The sequence below is a fragment of the Callospermophilus lateralis genome, chromosome 4, assembly GCF_048772815.1.
Source record: "Callospermophilus lateralis isolate mCalLat2 chromosome 4, mCalLat2.hap1, whole genome shotgun sequence".
NCBI lineage: Eukaryota > Metazoa > Chordata > Mammalia > Rodentia > Sciuridae > Callospermophilus > Callospermophilus lateralis.
Genome location: NC_135308.1, coordinates 115,146,731 through 115,161,404, shown reverse-complemented (window position 1 = coordinate 115,161,404; position 14,674 = coordinate 115,146,731). Strand labels below are relative to the sequence as shown.

The 14,674-nt window shown below is 41.3% G+C and overlaps 1 protein-coding gene across 1 annotated transcript in view; it reads left to right on the top strand.

Moving 5' to 3' along the window:
• Window positions 1–121: 121 nt before the first annotated feature.
• The window catches only part of Ppm1h (protein phosphatase, Mg2+/Mn2+ dependent 1H), a 265,919-nt gene continuing 251,366 nt past the window's right edge, over window positions 122–14,674 (top strand). The window contains exon 1 of the mRNA XM_076854810.1: window positions 122–761. Coding sequence (XP_076710925.1) covers window positions 517–761 — 245 coding nt within the window. The 5' untranslated portion in view covers window positions 122–516. The remainder of the gene's footprint in view (window positions 762–14,674) is intronic.

Genomic DNA, 14,674 nt, shown 5'->3' with positions numbered 1-14,674 from the left:
AGGAGGTCAAGGTCCTGGTGCAAGCCTCTCTCGGACCGGCAGGGGAGGGGCTGAGCAGCGGCCACAGCCGCAGACTGAGCCCTTGCAGCCTGATTATCACATGACACGGCGGCGGTAGCCGTGGCAGCAGCCGCCGCGGCTCCGCTGGCTCTCCGGGTGGGCTCAGTTCCGCGCACGCAGGAGCTGAGCGCAGGGGGCGGAGAAGGGACCTGCTGCAGCGGCGGCCAGCCAGCCGCTCCCGGAGCGCTCGGTGTCTCTCCTGACCGGCCCGCCCGCTCCATGTCGCTCGGTTGCGGAAGTGTAGCTGGGGGAGGAGGCGGCGGCGGCACCGAGTACAGGAGGCCGGGGCTCGGCCCCCTGCAGCACTAAGCTCCAGGAGCCCCGTGCGGCGCGCCCCAGCGGCCCGGCTTCCCGTGCGCCCGGCGCCCGCCGCAGCCTGCATGACCCGCGCTGAGCCTCGCCCGGCCGCCGCTGCAGCCTCCAGCTCGCACCGCTGCTGCCGGGCGCCGGAGTAATATGCTAACTCGAGTGAAATCTGCCGTAGCCAATTTCATGGGCGGCATCATGGCTGGCAGCTCAGGCTCTGAGCACGGCGGCGGCGGCTGCGGAGGTTCGGACCTGCCCCTGCGCTTCCCCTACGGGCGGCCGGAGTTCCTCGGGCTGTCTCAGGACGAAGTGGAGTGCAGCGCTGACCACATCGCCCGCCCCATCCTCATCCTCAAGGAGACCCGGCGGCTGCCCTGGGCCACTGGCTACGCAGAGTGAGTGTAGCGACACCGGCGGCGCCCCTGCTCTCCTCGCGGCCCTTCCCCGCACGGTTCCAGCCTTTCCCTGCTTCTGGGATCCAGGGCTCCCCACTGGCTGCCGCAATCCAGGCCTCGGCGGGGACCGCTTTACTTAACTGGTCATTTCCCTCTTCTTCCCCTTCCCCTTCCCTCACCCCCTAGGACACGGCGTCTCTCCAACCCGAGTTATAGGTGCTGAAGCTGAGGGTAGCAGTTGCTGGACCGTGGGAAAGCTGAGGTTGACCAGGTCCGCGAATCCGGGGGCTGTGACACTTGCGGGGGAAAGTGGCCAGAACAGCTCTGATGAAGTTAAAACGTAGTAGGAGAATCTGATATCTGTGCGCCCACCCTCCAAAAAAAAAAAAAAAAAATCTGGTACCTCCGTGTGGAGAGTTTGTGGGGGTAGAGGCTTGAAAGATCTGTCGCCGCGCCTGGGGGCGGGTGTCTGAATTCAGGAGGTGGCGGCGTTCGTGTGCGTGACTGTACATTTCGGAAGATCTCAGTTTCTCCCAGGTACACCCGAGTTCGTTTGATTCTGCTTTAGCAGGTAGTTAACGCTGGCGTTCGGCAAATGCCAGTACTATACCCCCCGTCCTTGGAGAGGATGGAAACTTACTCCAGATGTCTAATACAACGTTTTGGTAATCAGCTTTGGCGATTAAGTGAACGTTTGAGTGGTTTGCTCTTTTAAAAACTGATTGAGTTAGGTTGACAGCCTGGAGTGGAAGGGAGAAAGGAGGGAGTGAAGATTTTATTGCCCTTCCTTTACTCGATGACCACTTCTCCATTGACTATTAATAGCCCATCTTATGAATGGTAGGATAAGTAACGCCCCGCCCCATCTACTATTTAAGCTTTACGAAATTGGAAATGGGAGACAGTATTTAGATCAGAACTCTCAAGTTTATAATGACACTGTGGGTGCAAAAAGTGCATTCTAAACCCGGGTGCCTATCATACCTGCCTCTTTTCCTTTAACCTCATCCGCTTTATGATCTTGGCCCTCCCCTACCCGTGCATAGCTTTGCTCGCTGATTGGTTCATTCCCAAACCAATCAGGTTCCCCTACGCCTGGGCGCCGGGATGCTGACCCGGTTCTGGTGGCCCGGATACCCCGAGGCAGGCATGGTTTCCGACGCTCCCGGTTCCGGGGCAAGAGAAGGCTTGAAAGGCACTCTGCCTAGAATCTCGAATTCTCTTTTCCATCCCACATCATCCTTTAACCGGTCCTGCATGAGCTTCTGCATAAATGGGGGTGGACAACTGGAATGTGAGGAGACAGAAGTGAGAGTGGTGGGTGCTTCAACAGAAAAAAAATAAATAACAGTCAAGCATGGAAGAGGACGTTGATTACAATACAAAATAGCATTGTAATGTCCAAGGAAAAGCCAAAACAGAACTAAAACACCTGTATAAAGAAAGACTTTTAAAAGTGCCTACTAAAAACACATAAAGCAGTTTCTTGCATTAAAAAAAAAAATGTTTAAATGCCTATTTGGACCCTTTGCAAGACAAAAAGCAACTTAGAGGCATACTCCATTATATAATTGGGGTAAGGGGGTTGTGCCTTCCCAACACCTGGGCAGGTAGGGATTTATTGTTACTCAGTGGGTTTGGCAAGGCAGGGGTGCCTGGGCCTGAACCCCACAACACACAGCATGCAGGGATACAGCAGAAAGTACTGAAAGGAAGGAAGATAGTAAAACATTGAAGGTGGAAGCCACTTGGGTACAGGAAAAGGAAAACTCAGATATGCGTGGAAGAAAGGAAAAGAAAAAAAAAACAATTTCAGAATGTTTTAGATATGTCAGGGTTAGGAACATAATGTTCCAAGGACTGAGAAGAATAGAAGGGAATTTGAAAAGAGAAAGTAGGAGGGACTGGAGGGTGGAGGGCTCTACTTCAAATTTGCTGACCCTCGGTTTCCTTATCTCCAAGAAGCTTATCTTTTCCTAGATTAGAACAGGAGAGCTGTTTAATTTTGGCTAGAAAGGCTATTAAAAAGTCTCAGTTTTAAAAATTAGTTATAAAAGTAGCACATGCATGCTAATTCAAGGAAAGACCTGTATACAAATGTCACTCCCTGTCATCCCCTATCACTCTCACTCTCTAGCGGTAACAGTAGTCCAGTGTTTGGGTGATGTGTGCCTTTTTATACTTCTTTGGGTGCCTGTAAACAGATACTGGTTTCTTTTCTTTTCTTTTTCTTCTCCAACCAGGTTCATACTATGTATATTATTCTATAGCATTTTCACAAATCACTTTGTCACTGATGCTATCCCAGGTAAATAGAAGTAGAATTACCACATTTCCTTTTACAACACTGTGTATACGTATTAGTATTTCTATTAGTATTTCTAATAGCTAACATAGTTAATGCTTACTCTTTAATGTTTCCACTGTTTTCAAATTCACATTATGTAATCTGATTCTCAACAATCTCCTATGGGTAGGCACTACCATTTCTGTTTTATAAATGAGGAAACAGAATCACTGAATGGTTAAACCTCTTGCCCAGGGTCACACATCTTAGTAGAGCCCAGAGACGACAGTAAACTCCACTGTCTTCAGTATTAAATTATGAAACCTGCATCTGAACCCAGGATTAATAGCTAACATTGTCTTGTCACCTCTTTCTTCTCACTCCTAGTCTTGTCAGATATTGTATTGCCCCACTTCCTCAAACCTTGGGCTATAGTTTTTCTTCCTACAAAGATACACCCTGAGTGACCAAAATGGCTGAAATAGAGAAGGGAAGAGAAAGACAAGTGGGAACTGTGGCCACAGTCACAAGGGGCCACGAGTAATGTTGCTCTTGCCCAAAGGATCAACTGAGAAGAGGAAATCCTCTTCTCTGTGCTGGATGGTACCTAGTAGAGATAGGAAGGGTGCTGGTGAGCCCAGGTATAATCAGAAGTGCCTTGTCTTCCTCTCTAGAAAGTGAGTCTGGTCCAGCCTTCCTGGGAAGGAAGAACTGGCCCCACTAGGTAATGGGCTTGTAAGATCCAAGAAAGGGGTGTTGACCACCAACCTTTTTGAATGGTAGAAAAATTAAGGAGAAATGGTCCTTTTTTGCCACATATTACTAACCCTTTCCAAGAAGAGATAGTCTGTGTTATAAATTAGAGAATGAGCTATAAGCAATCTGTATAAAACTTGGGATACAGAAACTGAAGATGGTCATTCATCCTTTCAGTATTTATTGACATTGTACTGATGATATTTCCTGACTCCTCAAAAAGCTTCCTATTGTGGCAAAAAAAAAAAAAAAAAAAAGCGCCACTTAATTAAGTAGAATTTATTAGGTTATACAGCCTGGAAAGCATTGCAGTTAATGACAATATCCACTAAACTAAAATCTTCTCAGAAATATGCATTAACAGGCTTTGTTGTAAAATGTGGCTTTGAATTCACTGAGTTTGTGAAGTCTGCCCAGAGAACATCCACAGGAAAGCAACAGTCTGACCCAGAGTCATGGGGCAGCTAATTTTCCACAAGTTCAAATACCCAAGTGGTCCCTGTACTACAGAAACCTGAAAGTCAGTTTCCTGATTTTGTTTTAATGAATTAAAAATGCACTTTGACTGACTTTCTTGTTTTCTTCCTTCTTGTTCTGTTTGCCTAACTTTTCTCCCATTCATAAGCGGTTGGACTTAAAGACGCAGGCATGCATGGAGTTTGGGCCTTAAACAAAAAGCCAAACCATTTTGAGTGACACTGTTTTGTATATTAAAGCATGATATTTAAGTTTTATCAATGGTACATTTCTTGATTCAAAAAGAAAGAATTTTAGTTTTATTTAGGCTATAGGTATAATTATAAAATCTGTTTTTCCTCCATTACCTTCCTATAAAAGTAACCCTGGATGTGGGTACAAAAAACAAAACAAAAAAAAGCTACTTTGAAAGCCTCAAGAGCCTCTGTTAAATTTATGTTATGTAAGTTCTTTGTGTCTCACAGATTCAAAACTGTGAAATTTTGATAAAATAATTTTATTTAAGTCTAGCACCCAACCCACAAGTATTTGGATTTCTTTTGGAATCTATAGCCTTTCTGTCTCTTTTGGTCATTGTTACTAATTACCAATTACTAGCAGATAGCATCCATTGGCTGTGCAGTGGTAATGACAGAAACCACTATTTTTCCCTTGCCCTAAAGCTCAGAAGTCCCCTGGTCTTTCATTTTCCCTTCTAATCTCCCCTGGCATAGATTACCTCTTTTACAGAGATCTTTTTGCAGAGTTCCTGAGGTACCCATTTTCTTAGGGAAAGGTATCAGTGTCCTACCATGGTTTAGGAACAGGATTTAACCATTCAAAATGATGTGTGTACCCTGTGTTTCAGCTCTGGTTTAGAGAGACAGTATCATCTCTGATGTTCTTCACCACACAGCATTTGCTATTTAGGGTTACAATAATACCAGCTGATAAATTAAAACTGTATACTGGAGTTATTTCCTATAAACATATTATTGTTCAAGAAAAGGTAGTTTTACTTCTTGATATTTGGTAGAAGTAACAAAAAAAAAAAAAAATCCCAAGGACCTTTTAGGCCTTTTGATTTAACTAAACAGAGAATTGATATTTTTTATCCTTGAATTTATGCCCTATTCTATCAGAAAATAAACATCATTCATCTGCTTCATTATGTCTCTCATGAAGTTGATGAAATGATAGCACTCCTACTATGTGTCAGGCATTGGTGTCATGCTGGTACTATGGTATAATAAGATACAGTCATCATCATCCTAAAGAAAACTTGATAACATAGTCTTCCTACTCACCTTTTCTGTCTTTGAAATTAATTCAAAATGGAATCATGGATTCATGATTCAAAGGGGCTCACAGGAGGGTTTTGCTTGTTATGATTTTAATTCTGAATGCTTCTGGGCAATTTTGAATCTTAGAATTTGTTGCCTTTATGTCACACCAGGGATGCAAACTGATTTTTTCCAGAGAGCTTTGTGATTAGCTCTGTACCTGCAGGTCCAAAGACCTTTAGACATACCCACTGTTAAGAGAAAATTATCTTGATTCTTGTTTAAACAGTAGGGAAGACTTTATTCAAGATTCCTGACAGCTGGGGATTGATAGCTAAAGAGGAGAGGGAGGGGGTCAGTATGAAAAGTTACTAAGAGGAGACATCAAACTAAACTAAACTGAACTGAAGAAGTAGGATTCTTGTAGAAAGAAGGCCAGAGACCTGTACATAAACATGAAGGTCGAGGAGTTTGATCATATATCAAGGTTGGGGTTCCTCCTAAACCTACTTAGCAGAATTTTTACTAAGAGGACAGGATTGGGGTGAAAGTCATGGCCTCGTAGAGAAAACTCAGAGAAACCTAACTGAAGTTTGGTCCATGAGTCTTTATCATCCCTGAAAGTGGAGGAAAGGGAGAGAAGAAAAGATTGCAGTTATTTAGCCATGATTTGATTCTGATTTATATGTATTGCCTCTGTAACCCTCCACAGTTAACTGTGTCCATACCCATCATGTAAGGGGAAAATGTCTGTAAATTATAGTGCCAATGGAGCAGGAACTTAATTTTATAACCTAATGTTAAGGCAAAGAATTGAGTAACCTTTCCTGTGTTGTTGATTCAATATTTTCACTAATTTTCCAATTTAGGACATAGTAGATACTTTGAAAGTAACGTTTCATGGATAGCATTTGATTTGCTTGGCCTATCTTCATATATCTAATCCTGTCACTGTTTATGCTTTATTACATGCTGAAAAAAAATACTAAATGCAATATTTAATATTTGTTGAAATATTCCTGCATGCCAGTTCTGTACTAAGTACTTTATTTGTGAGTGCAATGAGATTGCAACACAGGTAAGCAATTCATTCAAAGTCATAAAGATTAGCAAGTGGCAGCTTTAAGACTTGAACCTACTTCTGTCTGACTCCTTCCTCTGGTGGTTTCAAACTGTCTTGTAAATGTTGCTTTCTTTCTGCTTGAAATTTGTAGGCTGCCTTTTCCTTTTCCCCTTACTCATAGTGTTTTCAATGAACAACTTTAAAAAAAAAAGTTTTACTGTAAAATAGTTATCACAGAAAAGTAAAATGGTGCAGAATATAGAAGTTATAAAGAACAAGGTAAAAATTGTTTGTAAAACCATCAACCACTGTTAATACTTTAGATCTTTTCATTTTAACAGTTTTTTAAAAATAAAAGTGGACCATACTTTTATATGTCTTTTAAAAAATGACTTCTTCACGTAACAATATGTATTTTATTCTTCTCCAAGTAACACTATGTGTTTTATTCTTCTCCAAGTCAGCAAGCAGAGCGATTGCCTAATATTCTACAGAAGGCATTATTGAGCCCCCTATTAGGTATCCCACCTGGGATTTACTCTTAGGTTTTTAGTGTACAGCCTTATATGATTTATTCATCTCACCGAGTTATTTCTTAAGATAAATTTCTAGACATGGAAAGTGTGGGTAGAAGCCGTGCACATTCACAATTATATATTATCAGATTAACTAATAATTCACACTCCAGCCAAGAGTGTGTGCTTGGAAATTACTTTAGAATTAAGCTTTTGATATTTGCCATTGATTTAATAGATGAAAATCCACACCATTATAATAGTTCATGTTTGATTATTTAAAAAGGTTAAATGATCACATATAGGTTTATATAGTAAATTAGCTATTTTAATCTCTTTCTATGACTTTCTGGTTTATATGATTTGTCCATTTTTCTCTTGGTATAATCTTATTTATACAAGCTCTTCATATATTAAGGCTATTAACTTTTGGCCTATTATGTTGAAATTTTTTTTGTAATATATTCACTTTTAACTTCTTGTTTTTTCCCTTTATAATTGCAAATGTAATCTTTCGGTGATCATATCTAATCTTCTTTATGGCTTATATTTAGTATTATATTTGAAGTATTTAGAATACCACATAACCATCTACTAGTCCTTTTAGCCTACTTATTCCTCTTGTTTGTTTGCAAGTCATAGAAATGCCTTTGAGCTAAACTCACTGAAAACAGAGACAGGAAAGAGGGGTTATAGAGAATTACCATTCTTCTTATGGAACCTAAGCACAGCAATGCAGTTGTAATTCAGAAAGAGCTACAACACTGCACCAGAAAACCACCTAGGAACAAAATGGCAACTTTTAAGTCTTTTACTAGGACCTCACATCTGCCTCTTTATACCACCATCAAGCAACCAGACCATACCAACTGAGTCTTCAATTCCAAATTTGAGTTTGGGGAAAGAAAACTATTTGGCTCACTTTGTGTCAGATTTCCACCCTTGGCATGCATAACTGTGGCTAGGGACCCAGAATTTCATGTGGGCCCACTCCTGAGAACAGGCAGTTCTTCGGGGAGTTGGTGGTAGTTTGGTCTAGCAGGTGATTCAGAAGATTCTACTATAGGTGACTTGCTGAGAGACAAATACTTGAGTCTTATTTATTGCAGGCTTCTGTTGGGAGATCATAAGGTGAAATGACCTTGTTTTTATTGCATTCCCAAGTACGTTATAACTGAGCAGCCCTCAGAAGTAAAAGTATTGTTTTGTCATTCAGTCTTTTATGCAGTGGCGTATGCTTGGTTATTTTCAGACACAAATAAGCATCTGAAATAGTGTCTGTGCTGGAATATGCCTGCTACCCTGCCTTGTAGCCCTTGGGAAGTTATGCTACTGATCTAGATCTGCTCGTACATAGCCCCCAGAGTCTGAGTTTAATTCTTTTTATCTTCCTCTCCGCCCTAGACGGGATCACAACTCAGTTCAGCTTTAGAATTAAATGTGGTTTGAGAGTTTGTCTCCATGAACTTACAATACACAATAATATCAGGTGTTGTAGCTTTTCAGCCAGGACAGTATAACCCTGCCTAACCTGGTTATAGTGACAGACAGCAGAGCTCTGCTCCCTGTCATTTTTATTTATTTTATTTTCCTCAACTTCCTTGTCTAGACAGCTCTAGGGTAATGAGAGATATGATGAATGGGGTTTCTAATCTGTTTCATAAAACAGAAGTCCAACTTATCTTTTATAATTTCCCTTTTTTATGACACCAAGATATGAACCATTTCCCTTCATTAGAGATGGTTTCAAGCTGGTATTTATCTATTTATATTATTTTTTGCAGTTTACATCTAGATTTACTGAGTACATTCTGAGGTTTTGTAGCTGCTGCTTATATTATTCACAAATGTCATCTTGAATCTTTCTGAATATTAGAAGCCTACAAAGGAAATACGTTCTGTTTGTTTCAGAATATTCCTCATAACATTTTATGCTGGCCATTTGGCTAAGAGAAATCTTTGAGATAGGAAGACTGGCAAATGATCATCTTGAAAGTGGTAAATTTGCACCTCCTTATATACTCTGTGCCATTATTAAGCTAGATTTGTGGAAGCATGATTGAAGATCTAACATCAAAATTCAAAAACTGATTTCTGCAAGAAAGTTGCTCTAAATGTGGGCAAGAGAGATTCTTTGTACCATACACTTAACAGTCAACCACCTTAGTGACTCTCACCAAAAGGCCCCGTCCCTGTATGTGTAACCTGATACTTGTCCTTTGGATGGACATCCCACCTATAATATGTGAATCACTTCATGACTTCTAGAGTGGGGAAACTGCCCAGAGTTGTACATTTAGCCACTACTCTGTCTAATTTTACTTGGGGCCTCAGTTTCTTCTTAGAAATTGGGGAGATTGGATTGGATTGTTAGTTCCTGGACTTTTCTATTTGTAAACTAATTGTCATTTCAAAAATATTGAGAAGACTGACAGGGTTATTTCTATTTTGCTAGGAGGACATCAAATTTATCATTGATTATCAACAACATATTGATGGTATTTCAAAGCCAAAAGTATATAGGCATATAATCTCACCAAAAAAGAATGTTCTTAAATTACATACTTTCAGTTTTTCAAAAACACTATGAAATAGTTACTATTTTCCCCAAATTTTTGTAAACCCGCATGTTACCTGCCCTAGAGTGTTGCCAAAGCCTTTCCCAGTTCTAAAGTCTGTGAATCTCTGGGGTCAACTAAGAGCCAAGTGTCTTACCTTCAAGGTTGAAGTTTTTTACAGTGGACCTTCTGCCTCCTTCATTGTGATTATGATTCTAAATCATTTTTCCTCCTAACACTTTATCATGAAAATTTTCAAACATGCATAAAAGCCAAAACTATTCTATACTTAGCACTCATACTCCCATCATCTAGAGTCTGAAATTCATATTTTGCTATATTTGCTGTATCATTTGGTTTCCTGTGTATCCAGTTCTCTCTCCATCCATCAATCTATTCTTGAGTTATTAAGTATGTTTTAGTCCAGTGACTTTAATTTATGCTATTAAGCTTTTTTCACAATAAATTTAAAATTAGGTTTGAACAGTTTTGACACCCTCTGTTGAGAAACCCACAGACGTTAGGTCCTCCTGCACAGAAGGTGGGCACCCCAGACTTGATTTTGAAACACTGGCACCCTGCAAATGCTCACTCAGTTGATAAACTTTCCATAACTTGGCATTCACATAATGGAGAGCTTTACATGGGATCAAATTGGACAGGATCTCTTTGTTATGCTCCTGTTTAATTAAATCAGTGGAAATTTTGTTTAAAGCTTGAATCAGTCCCCTTTTCTGGCACTTGGTCCCGTGAATGCCACCCAAGGAGCACTCTGTTTAATAAAGACTTCAGAATGTGTTGCCCGAGACGTGCTCATGGGGAATCAAGACCTTACTGCACTGTGCTTCCCTTCTGAGCTAGAGACTCCTTACTAGGAAGATTAGGGAAGACAGCACCTCCACTGCTGTTTTGTGGCATGGTCACCCCTTGTGTCTTTTGGAATGTAACTCTGCAGAGCTTTATGTATGCTTATTTATTTATGCTGTTTCTGACTTAGTTTTCCCTAAATGTCTATAGAAGTTAAATGCTTTCCTGTATTTTCTTTCCCTGTGGGTTTTATGCTATCTTACTAATGAGAGACAAGAATGATACTACCTACTTCTATCTATATGGCTCTGTTTGATTATTACAGCCCTGCCATGTACTCTTTAATGGAAGCATCTACTATCCATGTTTAAGAAAAGAGAACCCCATCACCACAAAACAAACAAAAACACTGAAACAATAAGAGAGGAAAAATGAAGGTTACTTTAGACTCTCATGCTGTCCCATGACCCTAGTGACTTTCACTGAATCAGTTGAACCTGGATCGGTCATTGTGTAAAATTATTCATCAATCAAAGGATATCCTATTCCTGTAAACAGAATGCCACATAAGAGAGCTGAATGTGTTTTGTTACTCAAAGGAAACTACTAATGCCCAATCTTCAGGTGGCTTTAAATTAGATAAAGACATATAAACACATCAGGTTTTGTTAAAAAGGATGATTTTTCAAAGCACTTTAAAATAATCCTATTGAATATATTAGTCTAATTATTATTTATCTATTTATTTTTTGTTTTTCATTGCATTGCTAGGGATTGAACCCAGGAATGCTCTGCCACTGAGCTACACCCCCAACCCTTTTCATTTTGAGATCATGTGTTTTATTATCAGCAGATACTTAGAAATGAGGAAATAATGCTTAGGAATTCTTAATAATGGGGCTGAAATCATAAATTAGATTTTTATGAGATTCCCTTTTAAAATTGACTTTTGGAGGTCTGGTTAAGTTCCTACTTAAGAAGAGTCGCATTTTAGCCAGAATTTTTCAGGTTCATGAATTTAGGGGACCAACCAGGCTGACAGTATTGAGAGCAGCATCCATTTGCTGGAGCTGGACAGCATGTGCTCCTGCAAGGACTGGCTTGCAGTGTGCGCATCTGCATCTGTGACTTGCACAAGCCAAGCCTAATGAACCTTGCTGGATGGGCAGTGTAATGAATCATCGCTGGTCTGGCACAGACAGAGAACTGAATTACTCGCCAAACTTGGAGGGCCAAAGTGACTCTACTTTCCTTTCAGGGAATGAGAAATAGAGGTTTAAGCTTTAAAAATGATGCCTTTTTACCGTGTGACCTTTTTCATATGAGTGTTGCAGGGGCGGGGTGGGGGGACCTCAAGTGATAAATGGACTTTTTAAAAACTAAAAATGCAGCAGATTATGGAATTAATGTATTTGTGTGGTCTGCTAAGGTGTGTTCATAGTCATTCTTAAGGTGAGCTTTGACAAATGTGTTTACAATGCAATAATAGCTAGCCAAAATAAAGAGGAATGTAAACGTTTAGTAGGAAGAAACTTTAGTAGGTACAGGGAATGTGAGTTGCCTATAAAAGGCTGTCAGGGGAAGTGGAGCTGGGAAACCAAACTGAGTGTTTTTAATATAAAAGAGGAAATGGATATAATGTTTGGTAGCAAATAAATAGCCTATAAGAATGAACCGCTTTATGTTTGGGGAATATAATTTGGGGAAATGCGTGTTTGGGGAATCAGCCTTTCAGAACAATGTTTCTCCATAAGGTAGGGGTTGGAGTAGAGTCAAAGAGTCAGATTAGATGGCCTCTTGGCACTTCTGCCTATGATTATCAATAATGGGTGAAGCCACCGAAGGCCATGCTGCCCTGTTGTTAGAACCAGGTGTCCAGAGCTGAGCTGGTGATTCAGTTCAACAGCAAATGGGAAGAAGAGAAGAATTGGCAACTTGCACTACAGCAGCTGGTGTTTATTTAAATAATGTAACTTGGCACTGAGATGGGAATTACACAGGCCCGTACCTGAAGCCCTACCTCTCCTCTTCTCCCTGTGTCCCAGGTCATCAGGTTAGTGCTGACATGAGCCACCTGGCCACATAGCCCTTTTGCACCTTGCGTAGCATTGGAAGCCCTGTTTCCTGCCTTGCCTTCCTCAGAGGAACATGGGATGTGGTTTGTCTCCTATTCTGGGCTCCACTAGGACCTGTTGTGCTAGTCAGCTAGCTTTCCATCACTGAAACAAAATACCTGAGATAAATCAATTTATAAGGAAGAATGGTTAATTTTAGCTCATAGTTGGGGAGGTTTCAGCCCATGGTCAGTTGTCCTGTTGCTTTTAGCCTGTGGCAGGATAGCATATCATGTCAGGAGCATGTAGCAGAGGAAATCTGTTTACCTCATGATGGCCAGGAAGCAAAGAGAGAGAAGGACTGTGTCCCAATATCCTCTTCTTATAGGGGACAGACAGATGTGAGTGGTGGGAACAGAAGAGTAAGAAAATAATTCTGTAAAATAGGCCCACTGTGCTGACCCCACATGCTTTCTTTTCGAAGAAGCAATTTATCTGCAGCTCTGCTTGGCTTAAGTAAACAGGATACGTCGCATTCCTCATCAGACTACCTGTTATCTGCAGAAGAAATTCAGTCCTAGAATAATGTCAATAAGAGGAACAAAGAATAAGAACCTGAAGGGGGAGACTTTTATGACCTTTTTCACAGACCAGATTCAGAAACTTAGAGAGACAAGTATCATTCCTCCTAAGCACAAAATCTGTAAGAATTTATGGTTAAGAATCCAATTAAAACTGGCCAATATGGACCAAAGTGACCTAGAGTTGTCACGACAGTGGCGACTTGAAAGTCTGATGTCATTCTGCTCTCTGTCAAAAGTCAAGAGATGGACCTGGGTGGGCCTGTCTGGAAGCTTCTCTGGGATCCCCAATAAAACTGGAGTGCAGGAGGCACCTGTCCCTTTCTTCTCTGAGTAGACCGATTCTCTCCCTTAAGAATGTCTCCTCTTCCCTTTTTCCATCACTTCTAATAAACTCTTAACCTGTTAATCTGAGTCACACATCTGAAATCTGACAAGAAAGATTCACAAGAATTGGGTTTGGGCGGGGAGCGGGGGGTTGTCTTTGCACTGCCTGTTTCCCAGAAGGCCCCAGCCCTGTCACCCTTCCAGGGCACACCCCAGTGACCTAACTTCTTTCCACTAGGCTGCACATCTTAAAAGCTCCATCACCTCCCGGTAGCACCCCAGGCTGGGGACCAAGCCCTTAATACATGGGCCTTTGTGGGTCATTTAAGATCCACACAGTAGCCACCTGTGCTGTGGATTCCTCATGTCCTGATTCCCCCAGTCTCACCATCATGGGCCCTTGCATTATTTGTTTCTGGGATGGATTCCTTGGGAACGATTGTGTCTAGCAAGCTATGTTAAGTAAATTTCTTTATTTAAAACTGTTAACCAGACACATCTAAGCGTAAAGGATATGGTGATGATTACACTGAACTGATAACATTGCAGTCAAAAGCAAAGGATTAGCCTTTGTTTCAGTTATCCTTGAGTCCTTACTGCCTGCAGTCTGGGTTTTTTTTTTTTTTTTTTTAATACCTTTATTTCTTTCTTTATTTAATTTTATATGGTGCTGAGGATCGAACCCAGGGCCTCCCACATGCAAGGCAAATGCTCTACCACTGAGCTACAATCCTAGCCCTGCAGTCTGATTTTTTATTAGTCCCACCAGCAGCCCACGCCACCCCAGGCCCGTATTTAGAAGAGCTTAGGTCTCCTGTTGCTACCTTCCCACATCCTTAGGAGCCTAGACCACACATCAGGATCTGCCAGCAGGCTTGGCTTCTCACCACCACTGGGTTTTCAGCCAGGTGTGCTCAGATTAGTGTCAAGATCCTTTTGTTTGGGATTCTGATGTGTAGGGTCTTCCTCAGGCACATTACTCCAAAGTCCCCAATGTCCTTTTTCTTGTTGACAAACTCTGTTTTAATAGTTTTATTTTCTCGCTTTCCAAAGTGCTGCAGGTTGCCCGAGAGGCCTGATGCTTGTCAGCGACAAGTTTAATTAAACTCGTGCTGAGAATATTATTTTTCTAGCAGAGTTTGACCCTTGGGCAAATGTTTTTCCTATAAAAACTTCTATCATTCTCTAACCCTGAATGAGAAGAACTTAAAATCATTTTTAGATGT